A 27,247-nucleotide genomic window follows, 5' to 3' on the forward strand; every position below is an offset into this window, starting at 1 on the left:
AGCTGGTCAACAACACCATCTTCTTCACTATTACTTTGTTTTCCGTTTTCTGCATGGCACGCACATGCTACAACAATTGCATCAGTAATATCACAGCTAGTTCTCACAAATAAACAAATCCACACACAGAGAACTAATCAGGCACAAAAACTCCCTCTGTATTTGAATTCCTGGCAGATATTTATTTGTGCTGCAAGTAGAGCATTATCTCAATTAGGAACAGCTTGTTGAAGATGCTTTAAGTCAGCAGCCAAATTTCCTCAAGAAAATTCAGCTTCTACATTCTAGTCACTAAAAGCTTCTGCAGATCTCCTGGTCACCAAGTCTTCAGAGTAGTCTGTACGGTTTGTTTCAAAATTACAATACCCATTTTGAAAGAATGGGTATAAATTTGCATTAAGTCTTTCCTGTCTACATAATTAAAGGTAAAAATCCAGCAGGATTTCTGGTTTCGTGCATTCTAGCAACCTAGCTTGCCAACAAAGCTTTCCTGACAAGTCATGGAGCCCACACGTCTTTAGGAGCAAAACCAGGCATCAGGAGAGGCAAAGATCCCCTTAGTAGAACCAACACATCTGACCGAACATGCTGTCAAGGGAGAGGCCACATTGCTGCAACTCCCTTGCACGCATACCCTTCACTCCTCACCCACATCTCATCTGCTGCTTTTAGCCACCTCTTCTGCAATTGCGGCAGTAGTTGTGCATGTGCCATAGCCTGCACGATACTGTGGGAAACGGGCTCTGACACAAGTTCTCCATAAGACCACAAAGAAGGAAGCCACGGTATGCGCCTGCTGCATGCTAGGCAGCAGATGCTACCTTCCAAGGATAGAGAAACTCTGCCAAACGAGTGGAAAAACAAGAACGGCTAACTAAGGGAGCACAAGCCCCCTGTGGAATTCAGGACAACTTCAAATACTGACAGAAGTTACTACAGGGGTGGAAAGGTAGAAGGCAGAGAGAACTGCTCAAACCCACTGTAGTTGCAGGCTGAAAGCACCACATTGCTACTACATTTATTTTAGTCTTTAAATTATTGAACTATGAATGCAATTAGGGAAACTGTTTAGATCTTTCACTTTTGTTCAGAAATTTATGATTTACCCTATCTATATTAGCTTTTCAAATCACAGACTTCCACTCTCTTGTCAAGCTTAACAAGAAAAAAAAGAGGTAATCAGTAATAACTGCATTACAAATACCATGCCATAAAGAGTTAAAGAAAAGTGAGGCAGCTTTGTGGAGAGGTTAACACTTTCTCATGTGAGAGAACAGGTAGTAAGAAAGTGGAAGGACACAATGTAAGCCTTTCTACTCTTTGCCTAGCTTTTATTAAATAGTACATACAAACTTCTTTTGTGCTTTCAGTAGAAAACATTTTTCCCCTATTTGTCTCAAAAAAACCCAAACAACCCAAAACAATAGGACTTAAAAAAAAAACAAAACAAAAATTAAATAGCGAGTTTCACATAGCTTTATTTCACAAAATTTCCTCTCCCCAAAAGGACACGGAGGTAACGTTTGTTTCATCTATATCAATTAAGCATAGCAAATTAGAAGTCAAAGTGTTTTCTAATTAAAGATTCTACCTGTGGCCTGCAGGGGATGGCAGAAGAGCTCCAGCAACTCTTGCAGAGGCAGACTGAGGTGTTAACAGCCACAGCTTTTTTTTCCTCTGCCCACCTGCTAGGGTTTGCTGCCCCCACGGCACAGCTAGCAGAAGATACGATGCACTTGTGCCTCAGCTACTCTACTGTAAAGTGCCATGTTTCAGCATAAGTTGCTGACAGAGGTGAACTAGAGCTAAGCTACCAGACCTTACAGTGGAATGAATGAAGTACAGGCACATGTTCACTTCTGCTGACATAGCTATGAGTGAAGAACCAGAAAAGCTGACTCCCTATGCCATTCCAGCAGCAGCCGCATCAGCTCCCTAGAAGTCCAGTTGTGCTGCTGCTTGCCTGGTAATTATCAGTTGTAAAGCTTGTGAACCCAAATTAGAGCTTTTGTCATACAGCCCACAATGGGTTTCCATGTGTAAGTTATTGCAAGTGAAGCCTCTACAGCCAAGCATAGAATAAAAACAGAACACTGTCCAAAAGCTCTTTTTCATTTGAAAAGGGAAAACAAAAAGCAATTATATAGAATAGAAATCTGCAACTTCGACTGAAACACAGTGATCTCATCAGAGTACCTCTTGGCCACAGGGACCAACTGGGACAGGAAAGCCCATCATCAAATCACTTACATGGGAGGCAATTCTAAACAGATACTGGGAACAGAACTATCCCAGCACTGTGTACTCCCATCAAAGCCTCTTTCAAGTAAGGTAAGCAGTGTTTGCACCCTCTAGAAAGCAACGCCATCTTCTCATGGAAGAGTGCCGACTTCTCAGTGGGAGATGTTACACGTGCAGGCAGAAGAGTTCTGCCGAAATGTCTAGTTAATATCTGCTTAACATGAGTAGTCAAGCATTTCTGGAGGAGCACTGCAGGAGTGGGTTTGGTGATGTTTGGTTGGTTTTTTTGTTTTGTTTTTGTTTTTTGTTTTGTTTTTTTTAAATTAAATCATGCAACACATGGAAGGTAGGGGCAAATCATTTTTCCAGGCATCCACCACATTGCCGGCAATGAGATGTGCCACAACAGCAAGTGTTACCTCTATGCAGCTGTTACCTATAGGTCAATGGCATTTAAAATAGAAAATCTTTCTTACACAGTGTTATGAATAAAATTGCACTTGATTTTGTTAAAAACTCATATCACTGTAACTTTTCCAAATATTTCCTTTCTGGCATCTTAATTTTCTTCATTAACAGGAGCTTCTCTCTAAAAACCTCTCATTCACATTGGACACGTGACATACACAGCGGTAAGGCATTATCTACCAGAAAACGGGTCTCTTGTTGCTTCAGTGCTTATTTGTATCTGTCCCCACACACCCCCCCCCCCCCAAAACGGTACAGGCAGTTCACCTCTAACTGTCAATTTTAACACTGGAATATAAACTCCTCAAGCAGACATTAGGAATTTTAGTTTCACAGATTAAATATTTGAAAAGTTACAGAAGGTGCTGGAATAGTACACATTTAAATTGCTTAAAAATCCAAACTTGCAGCAACTTTGTAAATTCAAATTTCCAAAAGGTTTATAATGTCCTTGTGAACTTCTTCCACAGCAAGACGCCCTCATGACAATAAAGCATCAAACTTCCAAGGCTGAGATCAAGAAACAAATCAGCAGGATGCACTTGCTCCACCAAGCAACTTTAAAAGAGGCGACTCCACTTCCAATAGCAAAAAGCTACTCCTTCATTCCATTTTGGACCTTTCAAAGTGTGTAATCATTCTTTCCTGGAAAATAAAATACCCAATGTTGTAATTTCCCCCAATAGGTTTACATTATTCAGAAATAAGGTGGTTCACATTCACAACAAATGCACACTTGTATGCATTTTAAGTCACGAGTCCAACTTACACAGCAGATATACCACTTCTTTTAGAATACACCTTTAGAATACACATTTGTATTCTAAGAAGTTGTATCATGGTTGTCCCTACTATCCTTCCCCCGCTTGTAGTATTTTATTGCTGCATTGGCAAGATCAGAGAGTCCAGCTCTAATAAGCCAAGTCCTTAACAGCTGACTCATGACTCCTTTGGCATCTCAGAAGACTAATTTGAACTGAAGATTTGTTTACTGACCTCATCTGAATCCAGAAGAGCTGGAAGAGCACTGCGGGGTGGGGGGGGGCAAAAAAAAAAATTAGTTAAGAGAATTAGAGCATCTACTGAGAGCATATTATTGACAACCATTTTCAGCCTTATGTTTCACCTTAAGCTTTTTAGGGCACAGGAGAGCAATAATGAAGATAGACCTTTCAATTAAACAGACAGAAACTAGAGAAAGACACACAAAAGAGGAAGAGCCCAGGGAGTATCCTCAATGACCTTCACAGTTTTAAAATTCTTTTTTTCTAAGCTTCTCATTACCATCTGAACAATTTCCAAGTAGCCATGAAATAAGCTGCATCATTCATATGGGAACACTGCTGAACTACACTGAAGACACTACAATATGGGGCCATATTGTAAAAACACATCCCAGAAATCAAACAAGTTACACTGGTACCATAGCCTTTTCAGCTACAATAGATCTTTCATCTATTTATTGGGATCTCACCTCTTCACAACCGTGATCAACATACTTTCAAGAACAGAAAACTCTGCCACAGACTACCTCAAAGTGCCCCTTCCTAGCTTATATCAGTCTAGTCCTTGTTTTCTTAAGGAATCCTACCATTCTTCAAAAAATAAGTACTAGAACTGGGAAAAACAAATTCAATTGAGAAAATGCACTTCTTCATCGTCTTGAAGCTTCACCTGATTTCTTGTCTTTAACTAACTTCAAGCAGAGTTTTGTACTTAAATCCAGAGCCTCTGCCAAAATTAGCTATTGCGAACATAAGTGATCTGTGAACTTCTGTTTTGCTATGAGAAATTTAGACACAGACACCGACATTTTTAGGATGTACAAGTTATTAAAAGCAGAATAGATATGGACTGCCTACATAGCTGACTATATTGCCAGAAGCATAAAAATGACTCAACAGGCATTCCAAATAAAGTTGAGAACTAATTAACATTATTCAGTGGTTTACATTCGGCAAGATACTCAAAGGACTTTTCAGAGCACTAAGCAGAAAAGAGAGGGTTTGTTTGTTCTTTGTTTTCTGGATTTATTTATTTAGTTTTAACTTCAGTGAAGTGCAAACAAATCAGTCTGTGATTTCACAGTCCGAGACAGCGTTCCTTGAGTCAGCATGTGTTCAAGTGGCATGAACTGTAAGTCTGTAAGACAGACTGCATAAAGCCAAGTGGAAGCATGCTAAGAGGTCAGAGGCCAATTCCAGGCTGAACTCAGTATCTGCTCATGTAAGTGCAGCATACAAGGCATTCCAACATATTTGTGTTCCTGTGTCCAAGGAACCTGCTTTTATTGTGACTGTAAAAATACTCACACGTCTGTCACTGACGAAGGAACATTCTCCTCTACCCACTTCAGGTCATCCTCCTGCTACAAGTACAGAAATTAAATAGCAAACAAAAGTCAGTTTTCCCAAAATGCTGTCACATGCAAGCCTTTTTCTTCTCAGCCTATTTGACAAAAACCAATGTATTTATAATGTCAGTTCAAAAAAAAACCCCAAAACCCAAAAAAACCACTTTCAACTTGATTTCTGGATTACAGAAAACACATTCCAAGAAAAAAAAAAAAAAAAACAAAAACCCACCTATAACTTACTGTTAACTCTGTAATAGTCTAATGGTGACTAGGAAAAGCAGGCCCTCAGGACACTTTCGTTATTTACATAGTCTAATTTAGTCTCCCACAAAAGAACATTATCTTTAGAAGATGTTACAGATGAAAAATTATTATAAAAAGCACAAGCTAGATTTTGCAAAGGTAAGTTAAACTGTATTGTCAGGATTTCTCATTTCTATCTGATGAACACTCTCTAACTCACAACACAAGTGCGCTTGTTTTGAAGTTGGAGATCTGACCCTTTCTGATCCACCCCCCCGTCCCCAAAATAGAAAAGTTTGATTTTCATGTTATCGTCAGATAAGTAGTACACAGTTGCAACCAACCTTTAAGAAACACAATGTTAACGACAAAAATATTACTGCTATTATCATGAATTCCTACAGGTTCTTTCCATTTTTAAATTTATGCATTAATTCCATGAAAAGATTGAGACATATTTTCCACCCCCTAGCTGAATGTGAAACCACCTCTGCTTATAAGCCACATGGAAAAAATGCAGAAATACTAAAAATGTTCCACCCAAGCTATTTAGGTAGCTACATAATAATATACACACCACCCCATTTGAGTAATGAATCTCACAGCTCAAAATTAGCAGAGCAATTAATTTAAAATATGTCTCAGCCTCCCTCTCAGCCTGACAAACTTGTTGAAATAATATATTATTCATTATCAGAATGTAGTATTATGCAGTTCTATCTATACTGGATTGTGCGAACATTCCTGAAGAACAGACTGAACTCTAAAGCTTCCATTGCGCTTACAGGAAATTAGATGAAAAACCTGTATTTACTTTCTTTTCAGAAATACTGTAAACATGATACTTTGGCTCGCTCCCACTCTGAAGGAAAGCAGGACAGACACATTTACAGGTTGAACACTTTGCATATTTGTGAGCTACTACTGGGGGCCAATCAAAAGAACAGATGTATCTATATCCTTTGAGGTAGGGAGGGCATACTCACAGCTTTGTTTGCTTTTACATTCCCATTTGGTTCTTGCTTTGTACTTCTCATTTTCATTCCCTCTGAAGACAAAAGAAGGAAAAAAGATTGGGATAACCAAACTATAATTGTTCACAGACTGTAAGTGAAAGTGTTGAGTGTTCATTCAGAATATTTCATCAAATCCAAAGAGACAGAGTAAGACAGACAAGTTATTCATTAAGACAATGCTTTCCCTTTGAAAGGCTTGTATTTTTCTTGACAAGTGGAATACCTAGTTTTTCCTGTTTTTTGCAATTTTACCTAGGAAGTAGCAGTTTCTAGTCCTTTTCTTTAAGCCAGACATAAGTAGCATAGAACTTAAAGACACAGTTGCCCAGAGAGGCTGTGGAATCTCTATCCTTGTCTAGACGTGGTCCCGGGCAACCTGTTCTAGGTGACCCTGCTCGAGCAGGGTGTTTGGACAGGATGACCACCAGAGGTGCCTTCCAACCTCAACCATTCTGAGACACAGGCAACTCCCAAAATTTATTTTACCTACTGACCAGCCACTTGGTTGACTTAAGAGCAGAGAGGCAACATGCATCTCCCAGCCTGGCAGACAGCCAGATATAGCTGATTTGGCAAATGCACTTAAGGGATTACACACTCCTCCTCAGCTCCTAAAAAAGTGAAACAGCACTGATACATCCCAGCAGAACTGATCTCTGGACAGACAGCAGCAGTGGGTATGTCATCCTACCTTTTACACAACTTATAAACAATACTGTTACAAGGACAATAGACATAGTAGGGAGATGGGAAGCAGGGAAGAGAGAGGGTTTTACAGTAGGAGAGGAGTGAGTGGAAAGATGCAACCTAGTGTTATAAAGCAGGACTCTTTCATTCATATGTAATTTCATAAATATGTAAACATATTCATCCATATGTTTACACTGGACATTCCTATACTAGGCCCTAAGATGGAAAATGATTAAGATTGCAGAGTTCAGAGAACAGATAATAAATGAAAATCCTTAAACTGGATTTTAAAAGGAGAACTGTGAACTAAACCACTGCCTAGCAACAATATCCGAGAGATCCTTGGATATCCATCATCATGACTGGATCCAAATCTAAGACTTGACATATTTAATAAAACAAAGTCCAGTGGACACGGTAAAGCCACCACAACAGCAGCAGTGTGTTCAGTGTCATCTGAAAACCGCAGAATTAAAGAGGCAATGTAAACACTAAATATGTTTAAGCCAATGTTTCCTCTACAACTGCATAAATCAATGGCAACAGGGAGGCATTGACTCTGCTTTCACAGCAGTAATGAACTTTTAGCCAGAGAACAAGAGACCTCCCTCCACAGAAGGTCTCTTCAACACTGAAATTAGGTGGGGAAAAAAGTTTTTCTCTTACCAAAGCTTTCCTTTAACATTGGCTCTTTCTGCTCATCATCATCCTCCTCTTCAGACAGTGGTGAGAAAGCAAACCTTTTTAAGAGGGAAAGAATGAAAGCTATCTTAGACTATTATCTCTTGCCACCCAAGAGATTCATTACCCCGACATTCACATGAGTTGATTATTCTGTGTAGTTCATTGTTTTTAAGATGTATGCTGAACTACATAATCAAAAGTTTAAGTAATTTCTTTTTAAATTAGTTCACCACCAGGAACAGATTGAATTTTATCTATGTGGCTTTCTACACTTATTTTTCCTCGAGCCCCTACACACACTGCTTATGGATCAGTATACAGCAACTAAAAATCACCCACCAGTACTTCTTTGGATAAACAAGCATTCCCAAAACCGAGTATTTTTAGAAAGAGGTAAGAAAAGCCGAACCTTTGGTTATTAGCAGATGGTCTCCACAGAATCATGATGACAAAAAGGATCATTGAAAACAATAAACGCCAGATGGCATCATCCACCCATAGCTCCTGCCAGTCCTGTCAAGGAAAACAGCAGCACAAATAGGAAAAGTTGTGAAGAGACTCCATGTCCTCAGCTCTTTCTAAGGGTGAACTATAGGCATCTGACAAAGAAGTTCGTGTCCCACAACAGCGAGAATTTTAGCACGTGGCATATTACTCTAGACACAATCCACAGAAAAAAAATGTGTTCCAGAATGCGCAATCTCACCTCTTACACTGCCAAATGCAAACTTATCAAGAGGCAGCAATTGCATAAAGCATTCAATATAAACTCACCGACTGACAGTCCACCAGCCTGAACTTCATGGTAGTCCAGATGATAAATACAATAGATGCTGCAAGATTAAAACAAACAAGCGGCTTATTACTACAAAAATATGACAATCCAAATATACTACTAACAGGACTGTTTCCCAGACAAAGGGCAAAGACCTAAATAGTGAATTCTTGGAATCCAATTCATTAGTTTTGGAAAACAAGAGATTGATTTATTGCACTGACCTTATACAGTAGTTTAGGCACAGGCCTAAACTAGGTTCTTGGTTCTTCAAGACCTAAACCAAGACCTAAACTTGTTCTTGGTTCTTCAGAGACACAAGGCATAAATCAAGCATTAAGTATTTAGCCAAACTCCTCATCCCTATTCACTATTCTTATATTACTTCCATCTAGTTTCCAAACCATGGTTTCATTATCAATTGACAAATAAAGCCTACCTTGAAGTAAATGAACCATCTGATCTGCGTGAATGCGTAAGCATTCAGATCTTGACCCGTAAGAGTTCCAATGCTCAAACTATGCTCTCACCACAGTTTTAGAAGATAAGACTAAGGTGTTCTATGATGACTAAGAACCAGATGCTGCAAGGAATTTAATCAGAGCTGTTAATTAAAAGGAATGCACCTTTTTGTTTGTTTAAATGAAAAAGCACAGTGCTTCGAAGTTTTCTCCTCATTGTATGGATAGCATTTCCAAATAGATGAGGAGCTGAGCACCTGGAAGCACCAATGGATTTATTCTTGAAGTTCACTTCATCACTGCTACAAATGGAAAGAGAATCTGAATCTATATTCTTCCAGAATATAGAGGGCATTATGTTACAATACTAAGAATACCATTTTTCCAAGAATCACTCTGGTCTTCAGCTATCTGGTCTTCAGACATCTTAAAAATGCCATGGTACACAGTGATACTGTGATTTTGGCAAAAACTACCTCTGTGAAGTTAACAGCATAGGATAATAATCTTTTGTCCCTGGCAGCTTTAAAAGGGACAGAAGTGCTCTGTTAGAGGAGCTGCATAGAACTACTGATCTTATTAACATTAGGATTAATAATCCACTGCCTCTGAAATATCAACATAACACTTAGCATAGACCCACTATTAGAAACGGGTCAAGTGTTAGAAATACCGAGTACTTTGATTGCATTTACAGAAAGGTCACCAAACTCCAAAGTCTACTTTAGTGATCAAATCAAGCCATATATGGAAATGGCAAGTGCTTTTATTGGATTAACGTAATTTTCTGCTTACCTGCTACTGCCAAGATGAGTGTGTTCGTGAAGTGCCGATACAAAGAGAGTTTCACAACATTTCTTCGAAGTTTTAGCAGTTTCATTGTTTGAGTTAAGCTGATGAATATGTACGGAAAGTCAAGGAAAGCCTCTGAAGGGACAAGCTGGTCACAGACTTAGGAGGACACAGATCTTACGATCAACAGCTCTCCCATCCACACACTTAGCCCTCTAAAAAGGTAGACCAGACTCAGCAGAAGAAAAGTTCATCCTACAGCAAAGGTGCCAAAGAGCAGGATCCATCCCTTTCATGTTATTTAGTCATCTAAACCTAGAACTCTTGTCACACAAAGATGGTATATCCAAGCATCTATTTTGGACTACGGCCTATTCCTCCAGAAAAGTGTCAGATGTATTTCTGATAAGTGGAAAATCCAGTCTGAACTAGAAGTGAGTTAAAATCCAATTAGACAGTGCATACACGTGTCTTCACCCTTTTGCCTACAGTTTTATTCCCATAGTGACAAAGCAAGTGCTTAGGAGAGACATCATGGTAGGAGAGAATTGGGGTTGTCATGGCTGGGCAGCAAGCTATTCACATTTTAGAGTTTTGTGACTGACTTTCACTAAAAACACTTTATAGGGATTTTGCTATACATGGCTTTGAGTTCGGCGTTTGACAGCAGTTGCTAAAGTCACACAAGATTATGGTTGCTTGGATATAATATGTCAAGACACCAAAAAGTTAACACCGATCCGTTTTGTCACCCAACTACGTCAAGATGAGTTCAAATTTTACAGAAAGAATTCTAGGTTTGATGTTGCTAAGAAACCTTCTGCCCAAAACATAAACTGAGTTTGTTCTCCAAAGGCTACTACTAAGGCATTGTTACAGCTAGAACAAATTAATTTCATACTTCAACAGTCAGAGACTGATACCAGGCAGATTTAACTAGTCTACATTTAGGAGCTGCCCTAACACAGGTATCTACCGGTTACCTAGTCTTTCTTGTGCTGGCTGTAGCAGAAGCTTACCTGAACCCTCAATTACAGAGGTTCTATTAACTTCACCGGAAGTAGAAAGAACATACACTTGAAGCTGATTTTAAAAAAAAGTTCAGCCAAAAAGACTCCCAAAAAAAAAACAAATTTGAAAGAAAACACACCCCACCAAGTAAAATAGCGAAGGATATCCACCAGCACAGGGCAGTATCTAGGAAAGCCAGGGGAATAAAAGCCAAGGAGGCAAGATCATTCTGGGCCTAGAGACAAAGAGAGAGCCAATAAGAACAAACTGAAAAGGAAACAAGGTACAGAAGAAGTGAGGAAGGTCAGGCTATTTTATGAGAAACCACAAACACTCCGTCACAATGCTTCTGAGTTTTACCACAGAAGCACAAGGTTTGAACCAAGAGTTTAGCCCAATGCAGAGGGGAACTGACAGTACCACATTGTCAGTTCTCAGTTCTCCACTAGCAAGCAGTTTTCCAGATTAAGTCAATCTAGCACTGGTAAAAGGAGACTCTGCTGAGGCGATTGCTGTGACGGTGTGCTCTGGCCACTTCTATTACAGAAAACTAGCAATCAGCTTGTTAGAAATGTAGTAATTAAATCTTTTCACTAGCCACAGACAAACTGAATGCTCCACGGGTAACCATGAGTTTGACTGAAAGTGGCAAAAATTGCCTTTGTGTGTACATCAAAAACTATCAAAGTCCCAACCGAAATAAGCAAATCACCTTTTATTCCTTTTAAGACAGAATTAATAAGCTGTGAATAAGCTTGTAACATTCTGCAGTTTATGAAAGGATATCCACAAAATAATACAGGCATCAATCATGGACAGGGCCAAGTTTGCTATCAGAGCCACAGTGTCATAGAAAAACTGAAAAAGTATCAAATATACGACATGTTAAATACCTTATTCCAAAATACCAAAACCAGAACAACAGAAATCTACATCCTGAGATGCACTTCTTAATGAAGCAAGTAGCAGCACCACTCACAGGTACTCCCCCAGGTACAGCCTCCAAAATTGGCGTGGTAGTGGTTTTTTGGTTTTGTTTTGGGTTTTTTCTTCCAGACTTATGGCTAGGTGACCCAAGCTGTACGTTTGTGGCTGCAACTAGCCCTACCTAACCCAAAGTATTAGACACAAGGGTCCAGGCAGAATATAGTGTCTGAAACCTGACTAATCAGAAAGCTATTAGAATTATTTCAAAATACACAGAATTACATCCTGATAAATAGAGAAGACATCAAACTTGAAATAACTGTCAATAATCCATATCCACAGTCTCCGAGATTAACCACTTCACTGTCTCTGTTACTTTCTTTCAGCATAGCCCTGGGATTCTCCAGCATGTAAGTAAATAAAGCCAGTAGGATCTGTGGCATATGGGAACATTCAAGCAGTTATTACTGACCCCTGTGACTCTAAGAACACCTTCCATGCCAGAAAATAATAGATAAAGGGCTCCAGCCATAACTACTTTGTGAAGAGTAACTCCAAGGCGAGGCCTGTAGGAAAACAAAAGTGAAATTTAGGTTAAGTGGGGGGGGGGGGGGGAAGTGAAGTCATGTCAACTTGAGTCTAACATAAGGTATGAAGCACAGGAATAAAAGATTCTTTTGACAAGTCACTTCTAGATCCAGAAACAATTTTATTATGGTATGCAAAGCTTACTATTCGTTCTGTCTTATGGTATGACGTGACTAAGGAAGAGACTGGTAATAGTCCTGTTTCCTAGTTAACCTGTTTAGCTTTTTACAAACATTTCAAGAAGTCTCAGCCCACCTCTTCTTCATCAGTTCCCCCTGCACACCCACACTTGCTAGAAGCTTCCACTACCACACGGCATGTTGTTTTACCATTGAATACAGCAGGGGGACAGACAGATGAGCAGCAATCTTGACAGCAGAATCCTCCTAAAGCAGGTCCCCTCCCCTGTCAGTGATTCTTGACCTCCCCCACTTCTAGAAGCTCCTCCTTGCCCAGAAGGCAGGCATATAAAGCTCCCATTCCAGTCAGTGGAGTATCTCAACAGTGACTCAGAAACCTACCCAACAGTGGTACACAGAAGGGAATGGGAAGAAGAGTAATCACCATATGGAATTGTATGTCTGTTGACTAGTGAAGAAGTCTAGACCTTTACAGCACTTAACTAAAGCACCTACCTTTTAAGTAGCGAAGTACAGGGAGATGAATACCGCCCTCAGTTCTTAAAAACCAACAGTGAAAAGCCTTTTAATAGAACACAAAAACCCAAAACAGAATTACTCACTTGACTATCCCATATCCCAGGCTGACTATGATGACCAGAGTTCGAGCCAATGAACGCTTCACAGCGGAAAGCAGTTCTGCCAGTATTACTGCTCCTTGAACTACCAAAAGCAAAGAGAAGGAAGCTAGGTTATTAAAATATAATTTCTGTTTTATTAACTACTGCATGCAATTGTAGTATGAGAGTAGACATAATTATTGTCAGAAAGTAGGCTATTAAAGTGTATAATCTTTTTATTACCTACATCTGGAGTAAGCTTTCATAAAAGATATGTCACTTAGCATAAAAAAAGCTACTGAAAAATTTTACATCCATAGAAAGGGGAGAGTAAACGATCCATAAAATGTTTATCCATAAGAGCAGCCTGGATGATCTTCCAAGTCAACCAACAAAACCTTCTGTACCATGGGTGTGGCCAATGAACAAAGTCATAATGAAGTTTTACTTGCAGAGTGTCATTTGTATGCAGCCATCCTAAAAACTCAAAACGAGAGTCCCAAAGTTTTATGTGGAGAGAATCACTTAAGATGGATCATCAGGCTATGGGCTGAATAACAAAAGTCATCTGCAATGCTGTCATGTTGAACAAGGAGTTTCCAAGGCCAATACCAATTGTCAGAAATTAATTACAAGCTACACTTAGGAAGTCCTACTTTAAACTTCAAGTCAGCACTACAGTGATTACTCTCCAGAATCTAGCATTTTACATCCCTAAGACACACTACACTCAAGAGTCAGAGAAAGTCACAACATTTTAGCTTTGTAAGAGCACATGTATCATACTTACAATATATAAAAAAATGCAGAAACTCTGGTTCCCTGTTCTTTGTTTTGAAACAATCCTTAAGTAATCATATACTTAATATCCATCACCCCAATTTAGCATAAGCCATTAGTGCTATGCCCCATCAATTAAACTGCAAGCTGCAATTGCTACCTACCAGATTCCCCTGTGTAGCGGATATTCTGGAACTCTGCATAGAAAACTGCTTTCTCGAGCATTCCCAGGAAGATAACAGCACCAATCCAGAACTGGATCCTCAGGAGATCCCGCCAGTAACAGGCTGACCACGCAAGCCATAGAACCCCGAAGAATACGTACACAATACACATCACCATGAAAAACTATTACACAAAAAGAAGCAAGAAATAGGAACTTTAGACCCAGAAAAATCGTTTTCTTGTTTCCATTCCACAGCTGTAAGACAGCTCTATTTTCTCCCTGAGTATAGCAGCTTCTGAAGTTTTTATATACAAAAGTGACTAGAAACAAGCATTGCTTCATTTGTTTTCTCTGGATTCTTTTAGAGTCACAGCCTAATTTCTCACTGCCAACAAAGAGAAACAGAGTAATTGAATTTCCGAGCAATTTCTCTCTTGAAGAGCAGTTTGCCAATTTATTCACAGACAATTTTTCTAAGGAAGATATCAAGTGCTACTAGCTTTCAAAAACTCAGATAAGAGCTCAGGCAAACCATCAAGTACTAGAAACTCTGCCCCTTCTCACATATTATTCTATTACTAACTTCATTGTACATTTACAGTACTCTGCAAATAAGCTTACAAGTCACCTTTACACATCATTCCACAGAACACAGATAAGCAACTGACGGTTGTAATCCCTCTGTTCAAATAATTTGACAACTTCTCTCAAAGTTAATTTCCAGAAAACTCAGTTTTTGACCAAGCTTTAGGCCAGCCAAAAATCTGGAATCAAAAAAGAAACCCAGATATATGTTCAAATATTACCATTTTGCTTTTTTTTTTTTTTCTTCAGTCCAGCGTTACTTGCTTTAGAAGAACTTTAAGGGTACGTCTCCTACAGCAAACAATAAGCTTGACAATACTACTCAGTGCTGAGTTTTCTAAATGACAGCACCATACCAGAGCAAGTTAAGTTTTCAAAAAGGAGACTGAGATTAAGAATAGGGATAAGAAGGAGAGAGTAAGACATTAAATGATTAGCAGGAAGTACTTAGCCAAAGTATAAGACAGTAATAATCAAGCAGCCTCCTCTTGCAGAAGGTAGATTTTTTTTTTTTTTAAACCAAGCAAGCATTGAAGTTAGCTGCACAATCCACTGAAGCTTTCACAAACTGAAAACACCTTCCTTAGGAGAACAGTTTACTGATCCTTACAGATTTTCACGTCTGACTAATCCATGCAGTTCAAATAGTGAGGACCTAGGCATGCTAGTTCACATTCAGATGCTCCATTACAGAAACACTTAGACAGAGACCTTTTTCTGGACCTGCCACATGGGGATATTCACACTAGTGAATTACATGTCAACAGAGCTGCTGGAGGCTTTTTACTTCAGTCAGGCTCTCCTATTTACAGGCCAGTCTTGCCAATACAGTCAGGCTAGAGACCTTACTTGTTACTGATCCCCAGCTAAAGTCTGTCTACACTACATAAATATTTAAGTTCTTTTATTTTCTCAGCCTCCTGGACAGAGGCAACTAGCAACCAAGTTAACAACTCCATTGAATAAAAAGCTCTCTGTAGTTCAGTTGTGCTTTCACTGTTAGGCAGTATTAAGGACCTCCTCATGGGGTGTAAGACAGCTGGTGGAGGAAGGAAGATTAAGCTGTAAAAGAACAAAGCAAGCAGTGACAAATGAAAGGGTAGCTGTAAATAAAAGCATAGAATAGCAAATTTTGTAAGATATGAGCTAAGGAGAAAAACAGCATCAGTAAAACTGCTCAGTTTAAAGCTAATGATACTGATAACTTCTGGAAGTACAAATTGACAGGCATCAAGTCAAACAATCCAGAGAAGGACAATATTAGTGGCACATGCAAACATCTGAAATCTATGTCTGTTTTCCCTACCCTGTATTTACTAAACAAAAAACAAAAAAACCCCAAAACCACCACACCAAAAAAGCCCACCAAACTAAAAAACACCCTCTGCTACATTATTTTTTCTGAGACACTGGCTTTGTGTTTCCTAAAGTATGGCAGGAGAGCATTTAATTGAGATTTAAATCAATTGACAACTTTATAGGTCAAAGAAAAGCTGGTTTACTTACAATCATCAGAGGATAGTCTGCAAGTGAGAGATACTCATATGGCCCCTTCAGTTCTACTGTCACTGTCAAAAGACAATCCAATAACCAAATTGAACAAGAAGCAAAAGGAGGAAGCCAGGATAAAATACTTAACTGATTTTTACTCAAGTGTAAAGAAATTCCAAATCTTCACATAGCTTTTAAATCTAACTTGCACTTCAATCAAAGAAAGTTAAGACTCGTAACACACTCAGCTAAAAGCATGCAATTAAAATTACACGCTCCATTACCGAGTAACTCATCGCAGTACTTAAAGTAAAAGTAATTTGTGCTGGAGATTCATGCGTAACAGGAAGGTTCAGAAACACACATAAGTTAACGTTTTAAGGGGATTTTCAAACTTCTCTAAAGTTTGGATAGGTTATCAATGAACTGTTAGATATATTATAACATAATTTCAAGGTGACAATTGTGATCTTTGTATTCTACATGATTTCAGATTATTAATATAAATCACTGTGTTGGGCTGGATATTTTTGAAACACAACATCAAGTCTCAAAATTGAACTGCTTGGGATTCTTCTTTACTTCCATCATTAAACTGACAAACCAACAACCTTAGGATCTTCACGACACTAACAATCACCTATTTTCTTATAATAAGGAAGAGCTGTAGTAAGTAATACTTACATCTATGTGAAGTGAAAGATAATGTCTCATGAAAATGAACCATACAGTATACGTTAGAAGTACCTTAGAATACACTCAGACTGGTATACATAAAAAAATGACACTAGTATTTTTAGCTTACTGTATAAACAGCTATCTTACTTGTAAAGGGCTTATTTTGATATGAGGAAGGTGTTTTCTCTGTTCTTCTAAATCTGGTAGTAGAATCCTTCACAGCTGTAATTCCAATTTGCACAATAAATATATACGGCCCGTCTCGCCAAGTTTTGATAACAGCATTCATTGCCTGAAAATAAAATGTCTACATGTAGACAGTGCATAGTCAAGACGACACAAAAGACAGAAGTAAACTCACCATATATGGGTGATATCTTCCATGTAAAAATAACGTTCATCTCTTCCCAGGCCTAAAACTTGTTAATAAATATCTGATGCGTAAATTTAAAATCTATTTATTAGACATAAGACTTAAAATTTAGTTGTTTGAATCCAGAAGAATCCTCAAAGACCCGGGATGTGATCAGGGCTTATTTGCAAACTTAAAACTGGCTTACTGCAAGAGTCATCTCAAAGGTACTGCAAAAGCTACAAAGAATTCAGCAAAGCATCCTATTCCTTGTTTTCAGTCTAGAAACATTATGACTGTCACAGAGATACTTCTTTCCTCCCGAAATCAATTGTTTGGCAACAGCACAGCTACATATAACTCAACTCCCTGGTGAAGGCTGAATTTTGTAGTGTAACATAGAAGAGGTAGCTGAGAAGTAAAAAAATTTCCATAGTAGTCATTTCCTGTGGAAACTACTACTGCCCCTGCAACAGCTCTCACACCTGTAAGACTCAAACCCTGCCAATGAACTAGAGGAAGCTTGCCCAGATAAATATTTGCACCATAAAACAAATCAGATATTTGAGTTCCAGCATACAAAACCGTTAATTCCACAACTGAAGAAGTTCTAGCCAACTCAGAAACTGCAATATTTACCAAGAGCTTTAAGGTTAAAACTAAGACTATCTACATGTATGTCACTCACATGACCACTGCAGAACTACCACAAAGACTTTTTTTTATATCGGCCTCTCCAAGAGAATTTCAGTATTAAGAGCATGCATTTCTTTTAAGACACTTCCTGACTACAAGACCTAAAGCCAACAGAATTTTATGTATCAAAAAAGTTTACGCTGATATTGACTGAAATTAAGAGACTTGGTTAAAAACACAGTAAACTTACAAGAAAATGGATATATTTTTATACACCAATTTTGCCTTTAAAATACCTCCATCTGCATTGATTCCTTACTTCACAATTGCACACAAACTATTTGTGTTTTAGCTTTAAGGTAAATGGCTCTGTAAGTACACGGGGAGTTAAATACATTTTATTTGTTGTGATCCAGGACATTCAATTTGAAGTTATTTTGACAATTGTTCCTGGTTAAGGCCTGAACATAATATATAATAAAAATACTAACAGATCTGAAAATCAAAAGTAATCACTCAACTTGTTACGGACAATGTTTTAAAAGATTGACTAGTTAAAGATGAAACCAAATGTAATCTCTAAGTATTAATCACCACCTAAAACAGATCATATCAATGATTACTTTAAACTATTATGAAAAAAAATTTATTCTTTAATTTATACCATCAGTTTGAATGGTATGAGTTCTATATTTCACATATAGAAGAAACAGTTACTCTGTTTCTGTTACTCAGTTTTCTGGTTTTCCACACAGTGCTACCTAGTTTCAAGCTAAAAACAAAAAATCCAAAGTGTCAAAAAAACAGAGAATTGCACCACGCCTGTAAATGCTACCAGTAATGTCTTATAAAAAGAAATAGAAATTAACAAAAAAAACCCAAAAAAAACCCAAACAACCTGAAACAACAAAACAAATTAAGACTGCTGGATTCCAAGTCATGTTTAAATTCAATATACATACAATTTTATCTGCCACCATTGTGTGATTGCCTCCGCTCTCCTTCTTATCTTTTAAGCCCTTAAAGAGAAACAGAAAAGTGGATAAATTAACATGCCAAAACTCTCTCTTCCATGCCTACACTCACTCATGAGGAAGAAAAAAAAGAATTTACCTCTTGTTTCTCAGGTGAGAGAGGCTCTGGATGAACAAATTCTTTATAGAACATCTGCAAGATATAAGAAAGGTACAGCATTTATAGGCACTTTATATTAACATGACATTACCAGAACAGCTTCCAGTAAACTTGATTATAAGGAAGGATTCTCTGAACAGGTCTATTAGAGAGCTTCCATTTTTCTAAATCAAACAACTGTCCATTTGTAGAGGGAGTCTTGAATACTTAATTAGTATTTTGTCATTTGAGAGTGGCTTTCCCCCCACCCCCTCAGACAACAAGTGTCTATTTTTAGAACTGGACCCACAGACATGACAGTAGTGAAGTTAATTTTGTTTTCCAAATATGAATCTGTTAGCCATCTCCATTAGTAGATGAAGTCTACACAGACAGAAACAGGATTTGGAGATTTCTGGTTTATTATATGCAAAAAAGGTCCCTAGATGAGTGGGTGCCTATTAGGATCCAGATTTTGCCAACTCTCCTGAACTACGGTGACTTGAAATCTAGTGAAACTGCTATACCACAAGAAAAAAGATAAACAACCAAAAGGACAAATTTCTGTGAAACTTCAGAAATTAATATCCGAGAGGAGTATCTTTTGTTAAAAATTCAGTAGACTTTTCAAAGGAATTGGAGGAAAAGTCACTTAAAGACATAAAACCCCAGTTTCACCAACCTGAACACTCAGTTAAGATGCTCGAGTTCATATTACACAGCTAAACCCACAAGATCTCTTCTATAAAACCAAGTAAAAGTAGAACTGACATTTCTCACATTATTAGACATAAAAAGCAGGCAGCATACAGGTTATTTTTAAAAACCTTTCAAGCCATCTTTGCATATCAAAGGCATTAGAGGCATGTAAACAGATTATTAAAAACCCTTTTCAAGTCACCTTTAGGCATGTGCCTTTTCTTAAAAAATAAACAACAAACAAAAAACCCACAACACTAGGTTCAATAGTTACGAGACATTTCCCAGTATCCTCTATCCACAACCCTTTGTCTAAATTGGAAATGGCTGAATACAGACGCAACACTGCACAATTTGCCTTGAATTCTTACCTAAGTACACCATTAAAGAAAGACAGCATGTTAGATTAATATTATCGTTAGTATGATTACACTGCTTCACCTGGTGATATACAGCTGGTGTAAAGCCTATGTTTGCACATTACTTCGCTATGCTGTTTTGCATTGTCATCTCTCTTCCATTTGATTTCTTTCAAACACGTTTTAGCATGACTTATTTTTCGTTTTTAACCTATCAGTGCTGAAGTAACCCATTTCTCAACACACTTCCATTTCCATTATTATAAATGAAAATTATCTGAGCAAAAAATGCCAGTCCTTTATCAACCAAAATCCCATTAAATGTGGCAGTGAATCTCTGCTGCCAGAGATTCACACTTCTACTCAAGTAGCATTAGTCTTCTGTAAGCAAAAGAAATTCAGAACACAGAACCACAAACAAAAAGAAGCACTGAACTTTACAGTGGTGTTCCCCCACCTTCCCCCATGGTGGGCCAGATGTTGAATAGCAAGTCAAAAGTAAAGCAAAATTAAGAAATCACCTCTGCAGTTTGGTTGTCGTAAACAGATAAAAACAAGTACCTCCCAAACTACAGTGATACTTACACAGGATGCTAACACATCTAACAGGAACTACCACCTTCTCTGTATATTGTATGAGAAAATAGAGCAAACTGCAAAGTTTCTACCCATACCTGAGGCCTGAAGAGCTCAGAGCAATTTGGAAAGAGGAGAGAAGCCGTGGCATAGTATCCTGACCAACCTGGATGCTCTTCAGATGTAGCCCCAAAATAGTAGTCTGCCTGTTCATCCTGCCAAACATAGAACAGAACTTCCGTTAGCATCCAATATATCAAATGGTTTATCTCAGTAGGCAGCTGCAAGACCTGGAGAGCACCATAACTTCCCTCTGCCCACACTCTTGAACAGAATTTAATAGAATAAAGGCCATCAAGACCACACAAGACTATTCTTCCTCAAACAAAAAAAAAAAAAAAAGAAAAGAAAAAAAGGCCAAAAAACCCATACAGGCTTTGAATAAGAATTAGTACCTAATTAAAAAAAAAAAATCCCAGTATTCCTGCAGCGAAGGTGCAGCAGCCAGCATAAACTTCAGTCTACACAAACAAACTCTACATTACTATATTAAATATTAAAGACCTCAGTATTGTGTTAGGTTAGTAGTCACAACTGTCATAATTAATATTTTAAGTAAACATGGAAAAGGTGTTACACAGTATAAACCACAGTTGTGTTCTACCACATTTGATAAAAACACTATATATTTTGTATAAATCGCTAACACTTGCAATGTGAATCCATAAAGAACAGAATTTAGACTAAACATGAAAATACTCAATTTTTTCTATTTGCTGTCATTAAGCATTGTTGTAAATAATATTTTCATCTACCATAAACTCACACACTTCAGTTCAGAGTCAATGCACTTATTTAAGCTTCTGGGTTTAGAAGAATTCTGACAAACACTTCCACTTTACCCAAAACCCAGAAAAGTCAGTAATTCCAGCAAGCTATGGATCAATTCCTTTCCACAGTGATCCAGAAATTTGTTATCTTCCAATGCAGGAGTGTGTCTTTTAGGCCCAAAGAGCAACGAGCATGCAAGTGAGACATCTCCAATCCCCTCACACCCAGATCTGCTTAGCTTACCCCTAAAAACCATAACCCATGTTTTTCCACACAATTCTTACCCCAAAGTTGAAGACTTCATTGTAGCAGTCAGAATATCTTAAGTACCAAGTAACATTGTAACTTTGGGAGGGATCACAAGCTTTTTCATCCCCTTCAACTAAAAAAAAAAAAAAAAAAAAAAGAACATGTAAGACACCCTCCACCTGCCATGCTTCTCCTCCCATTCTATGCCAAACTACCATACTTATATTTAAACAGGAAACTGAAAGCAAAACAATAGAAAAACATTTTCCTCAAGTAATCCATTACTGTTCAGTGAAAGAAAGAAGCATGTGGAAAACAGAATTTTCTAAGTGTAATTTGCACAGAAAATTTAAATATACCAATAACATCACCACGAAAATAAATAAAAACGTAAAATTTTGCAAGTCAACAGCCATCCCCTCACTCCTAAAAGACAAACAAGCCATCTACACACTAGCTCACTCTGTCAAAGCTGCAATGCTACCTAAAACAGCAATAAGACAACTTTCCGCTTTGACTTATTAGAGAACAACATGCATGAAAACACAAGACTCCACTGCCTCAGGAAAGATTGAAACACAAAAAAAAAAAAAAAAAAAAAATCACACAAATCTCATTCTGAAACTAAAGCCTGATTAAGAAAAGTTGACATTAAGAAGGTAAGCTTCACCTGTAAACAAAATGAGCAGTGATTATTCAGACTTGGAAGAGCCATTTAGATGATTATGTTTGGGTTTTGCCAGTCAACAGATGGCAAAACCCTTTCGAGTTGACAGCATGTTTCTAGCAGCTAACAAGTCCCCACACCTTCACAGGCAGCATTCCTCTCAGACCAGACATGCACAAATTTGTTACATGTACAGAGCTTTCAATGAATGTTTCCATACTGGCCACTGCAGGTAAAAAAATGCAATTAGAAAAAAGACCCTGCCATGGAGTCTTAACTGACTAATGCCACTTTAAATCACATGACTACTAAAGGAAGTATAGGTAGAGCTAACAACTCAACAACGGAGTCTCTAATACCAAAGATTAAAAAAAAAAAAATTGGAATGCAATTATTGAAAAATAAGTTTCCTTATGACGCCTTCTGGTAAGTATGAAAACAAGGCATACGTTCTCCACATAGCCCTAGATCTTGCAGAGCGCACAGCAAAGAAACTAAAGAGGCAACACAAGTGCTGCAGTGACACGGGTAGATGGCAAACTCTTGGAAGACAAAGGCTCTTCTGATAAAATTGATCAAATGAGGAAGCTCTCAAGAAAGTGCTACCAAAAACTAGGAGGGATTCAAAAATACCTTTTAAATATCTTTTTACCTATTAAAAATAAATAAGATTATTAAAACTCTATGTTCAGCAGTAACACCAACTAAAGGTAAAACAGACCGTGACTAGAACAATCTGCCAATATCTGCAAACATCAAAATTACAGAAACCTTCAAAAGGAAGTACTCTAAAAGACAGAAAAGGCATCCATGGCATTTATTGAATTCAGCAACATGGAAATCTAAGTTCCTTAGCCTTCAAACAAAATCACAGAATCATAGAATCATAGAATCACAGAATCGTTAAGGTTGGAAAGGACCTCTGAGATCATCAAGCCCAACCTGTTAATCTAACTGCCTGGTCCACCTCTAAACCATGTCCCTAAGCACCACATCCACACGTTTTTTGAATACTTCCAGGGACTGTGATTGTACCACTTCCCTGGGCAGTCTGTTACAATACCTAACCACTCTCTCTGTGAAGAAGTTTTTCCTAATATCCAATCTAAACCTCCCCGGCACAACTTGAGGCCATTTCCTCTTGTCCTATCGCTTGTTACTTGGCAGAATAGACTGACCTCCACCTCACTACAGCCTCCTTTCAGGTAGTTGTAGAGAGCAATAAGGTCTCCCCTCAGCCTCCTCTTCTCCAAACCAAACAACCCCAGCTCCCTCAGACGCTCCTCACAAGACATGTGCTCCAGACCCTTCACCAGCTTTGTTGCCCTTCTTCGGACATGCTCCAGGCACCTCAATGTCCTTCTTGGAGTGAGGGGCCCAAAACTGAACACATTCAATTCAAGTGCAGTCTTTGTACTCATTTACAGACAGCAGGATTTCTACCGTGATCCTAGACAGGAAACCAGATGCCTTCTAGAATAGCCCTTAAGAAAAGTAGTAGATAAATTAATTATTGTCAATACTAAACACCAGTGGCAGTCTACCCAGTCAAAAGCAGAAAGCATCAGACACCAATACACCACATGCACAAAAAAAAAAAATCAAAAATCAAGAAGGGGAAAGAAAAAGGAGGAGGAGGTGGAAGAGCAGATGTAGGTGCTCATGAAAAACATGAACAACCCATGAGCAATCATATTTGGCAAGAAGGGTCATATTGTCCACACAAACACCACAGAGCAGATGGAAGAGGCAACAGACAGCAAACAGAAGAAGACAGACCAGTTTCCACACAGACACAGGCAGAAAAGAAACAATATGCAAAGTTGAAGCTTCCCAGTATCAGATGCAGTTGAAGTATCATCTAGGCTGAGAAACTGAAATTAAGTTCCTAGCCTTTGTTTCTTCCTCTTTCAGTGATTCATTATCTAAATTCATGTAAATCTTTTAATCACACTGCTATGTAAAACAGGTGTCTTCACTAAAGAATTTTAAGGCTTAACGCCTGTTTAAAGGCTGACAGCACAGTGTAGTTGAAGTCCACATCAGGAGCCAGGAGATCGAATTCTTAATGCCAGATCTGCCACAAACCTACCTTGTAACAAACAAATTTTATTTTCTCCATGCTTCAGTTCCTTCCTTCTCTTGGTTATTTCAGCTGTACACCTCATGATTAGACTTACCACACACTTTACTGTGGGGACCCACATCTTAAATGCCACGTTAGTATGAGTACACTATTTCTATGAAACTTTAGACAAGAAAGCCTAATACCTACCAAAACTCCAAATGCCCTTTCAAACCCCTCCTCCTTTTCCCCAAGCATCAGATTTCTACATTTTGATCCTGCAGCTGCACACCTGGCAATTGTCTTGCTGCAAGCTGCTGTGAAACTCAGCATTTGAGCTATGCTTGACAAGTGCAAAAACCTTAACCCTGACATGGTGGACCTTCACTAATAACCACTTTAATACTAGCCTCCTATTTCAGATTCATGTGGAATTAATGGAGGCACTTTAACAAACTCCCTTTGAAACACCATCCCAAGAAGAACATGTATCTGAAATTAAACCTGAAAATCAGTAACTACTAAACATAATAAAGCACAGCAATATGCAATTTCATCAAGAAGCATCAGCTAATCCTCATGATACCTTAATTTTCTCAGTTAAAAAAAGAGCACAATCACTACAGCAACTAAGTCTTGAAGTGACAAAGGCACAGATCCCACTAATTGTCTCTAAAGTGACTTTTATTTCCTTGTTTGACACAAGTGCAGAAAGGCACTCACGGGCACTGTAACTGTATAACTACCCAATTAGCAGCTGGAGATCAAACAGTTTCCCCCCTGTCCCCCCATGGTAAGAGGAGGTACAAACAACCCCTTAAAGTGCTCAAAGTGCAGGGGAAAGATTTCAAGCCTTTCTAAATCAGCTAGTCACTTCCACAAGTCGCCTACATCACCTAGTTGCTATCTGTGAACACGAGGACAGCATTTAGATAAGAGGGTATTTTATAGAAACTCTCCCATATCCCATAGCCCTGGCCAGATCAGCAAAGAGCAATAAACAGAAAAAACAAACATGAAGGCTGCAAACATGTTTGCTCTGAAGCGCAATCACACACTGTGATCAGGCGGAGAAAACAGCTCTCAAGAGAGTTCTGCCATAGTGTGCAACAACATTCCCTTATCACTCCCAGAAGCGCCCAGCTAAAAAGGAACAGGGCCTCAAAAAGCACTGCCTCCTGCACACTGGCATCAGTCACCCTGCAATACAAACAGCCCCTCTCCCAGTCAGCACCATATCTGCCAGCTGGAGGAATTCAGCATCTCTTAATTGGGGAAAGGACACCTCACAGTAGGGCTCAGCACATCCCATGCCTGATTACCCGCTACCTGAAATGAAGTGGTGCTCCTATTGCCCATCTTGCCCTCTCCGCAGAGGGCCTGAACAGAACCATTCATTTCTGCTACAGCCTAAACAGATCGCAACTGGGAAGCTTCAAGGTGTTAACACACCCAACCATATCAGAGCTACAGCTTTCATCCAGTACTAGGAGATTAGCTGTCACTGCAACCAGTGCAGTTAAACACTTCACAGTGTTTTGAGTCCTAAATGTTAAAGTAGGGGGGTGTCAAACAGCAGAGAGAGCAGGTTAACCTCTTGTAACCACTTACATCTCAGGAAAATGGTGGTGTTGCTGAAGAGAATCTTCCCAAAGTTAAACTTCTTCCCCTGCAAAGGCACGAAAAAGGAAAAGATATCAGTGGTCTTAATGTCACTAAGCTTAAGTAAACATCGTCTTCCACTCCGAGTTTTAAGTCAACAGAGCAATGAAAGTGAATGTCAAATCAGGAGCCAGCCTTACTAGATTTTCCAGTCATGCTTCACCACCCCTTTAACTCTCAAAAGTGGCTTGAGAGGCTTGGGGCTTTTTGTTCTGCAAAACTGAATCTATTTCATCACTACTTGCAGAAATGCTTAGCATTTTCTTGCTGATGAGAAGGTCTGGACTATCCAACAAAAAAATATTTTGTTCTAAGAATCAACAGGAGTGTTCACTGTGATCCTTTAATTTTGTTCCTGAAGCTCAAGAGCCTCATAGAAAATGTACGTTACTCCCTTCCACAGCCTGGTAAAGGCAGGTTTAACGTGAGGCAAAATAGCTTTTCTCCACACAACTTCAAACGCGCACGGTATAACAGAGGTGCTGGAAACACCTTCACCTTCTCAGAGGCCCACATCTCTCTCGGTTCAGCGTTTCAGGGGCCCAGCTTTCCCGACGCCAGGCCCCTGCGCAGCCCGACGGTGGGGGCCGGCAGCCAGGCCGCACGGGGGGCGCGGGGCGCCCTCTCCCCACACAGGCCCCACCGAGGCCGGGCCTCAGCCGGGGAGGCGACCTCCCTCCCCACAGACCCCACAGCGGCCACGCTCCCCCCGCCGCTCATCGAGACTATTTCCCGCAGAGCCTTCTCTCTCCTGTGGCCATCGCCGAACCGCCAGAGGCGGCCCAAGCCTGGCAGAGGGCCCCGGCAGCGGGGCAGGAGGCGAGCCGCCGCCCCGCGCCCTCGCACCAGCCCCGGGTGCGATAAGGCCCCACAGAGGGGCGGCCCGGACAGGGCTGCCCCCGGACGGACAGCAGAACAGCGGGGCGGGACAGGCCGCAGCCTTCCCGCGGACCCCCGCGGCGTTCCCCCCCGCCAAGTAGGACGAGCAGAGCAGCAGCGGCCTCCCACCCCCGCCACGCACACGTACGCTGCGGCCGCCGCCACAACCAGCTGGCCCGGCGGCTGCGGGGCCGAGAGCCCCCAGCGCGGCGCCCCGGCCGCCCTCCCCACACTCACCATGAGCACTGGGAGCCGCCATTTGGAACGCTGCCCGGCGCCCGCCGCGCCCGCCAGCAGCAGCACCGCCAGCAGCCGCAGCAGGACGGCCTCAGGCCGCCGCCACCCCCCGGAACACGGCACCACCGCCATCCCGCCGCACGGAGGCCGCCGCCGCGCTGGCCGCGCCTCTTCCGCTCTCCACGGGGGGACGCGGCTGCCGTGGGCCAGCGCGAGCGGCGCGGGGGGCGG

The 27,247-nt window shown here is 39.9% G+C and overlaps 1 protein-coding gene across 3 annotated transcripts; it reads right to left on the reverse strand.

Annotated features, from left to right (window-relative positions):
- Positions 1-1,453: 1,453 nt before the first annotated feature.
- Positions 1,454-27,213, reverse strand: TMEM87A (transmembrane protein 87A). 3 transcript variants are annotated; one of them, XM_087746312.1, is made up of 20 exons: positions 27,017-27,210; positions 25,850-25,907; positions 21,542-21,639; positions 20,525-20,641; positions 18,793-18,846; positions 18,642-18,698; positions 16,839-16,983; positions 16,029-16,090; positions 13,936-14,119; positions 12,995-13,094; positions 12,137-12,230; positions 10,900-10,972; positions 9,730-9,834; positions 8,473-8,531; positions 8,108-8,211; positions 7,681-7,754; positions 6,295-6,356; positions 5,022-5,077; positions 3,706-3,736; positions 1,454-3,354 (listed from the first exon to the last, which is right to left on the reverse strand). In XM_087746312.1, exons 1-20 carry the CDS (start codon positions 27,146-27,148, stop codon positions 3,313-3,315), a joined length of 1,707 nt encoding a protein of 568 aa, XP_087602438.1. In that variant the 5' UTR covers positions 27,149-27,210; the 3' UTR covers positions 1,454-3,312. The 3 variants fall into 3 exon arrangements, with proteins under 3 accessions (XP_087602438.1, XP_087602437.1, XP_087602439.1); XM_087746311.1 differs by lacking the exon at positions 10,900-10,972 and adding an exon at positions 11,520-11,595; XM_087746313.1 differs by lacking the exons at positions 3,706-3,736; positions 10,900-10,972 and adding an exon at positions 11,520-11,595 and having other exon boundaries at positions 27,017-27,213.
- Between the last annotated feature and the right edge of the window lie 34 nt (positions 27,214-27,247).

This window comes from Nipponia nippon, unplaced genomic scaffold (genome assembly GCF_047370975.1).
Source record: "Nipponia nippon isolate SJK-2023a ecotype South Korea unplaced genomic scaffold, ASM4737097v1 scaffold_10, whole genome shotgun sequence".
NCBI classification, from domain to species: domain Eukaryota; kingdom Metazoa; phylum Chordata; class Aves; order Pelecaniformes; family Threskiornithidae; genus Nipponia; species Nipponia nippon.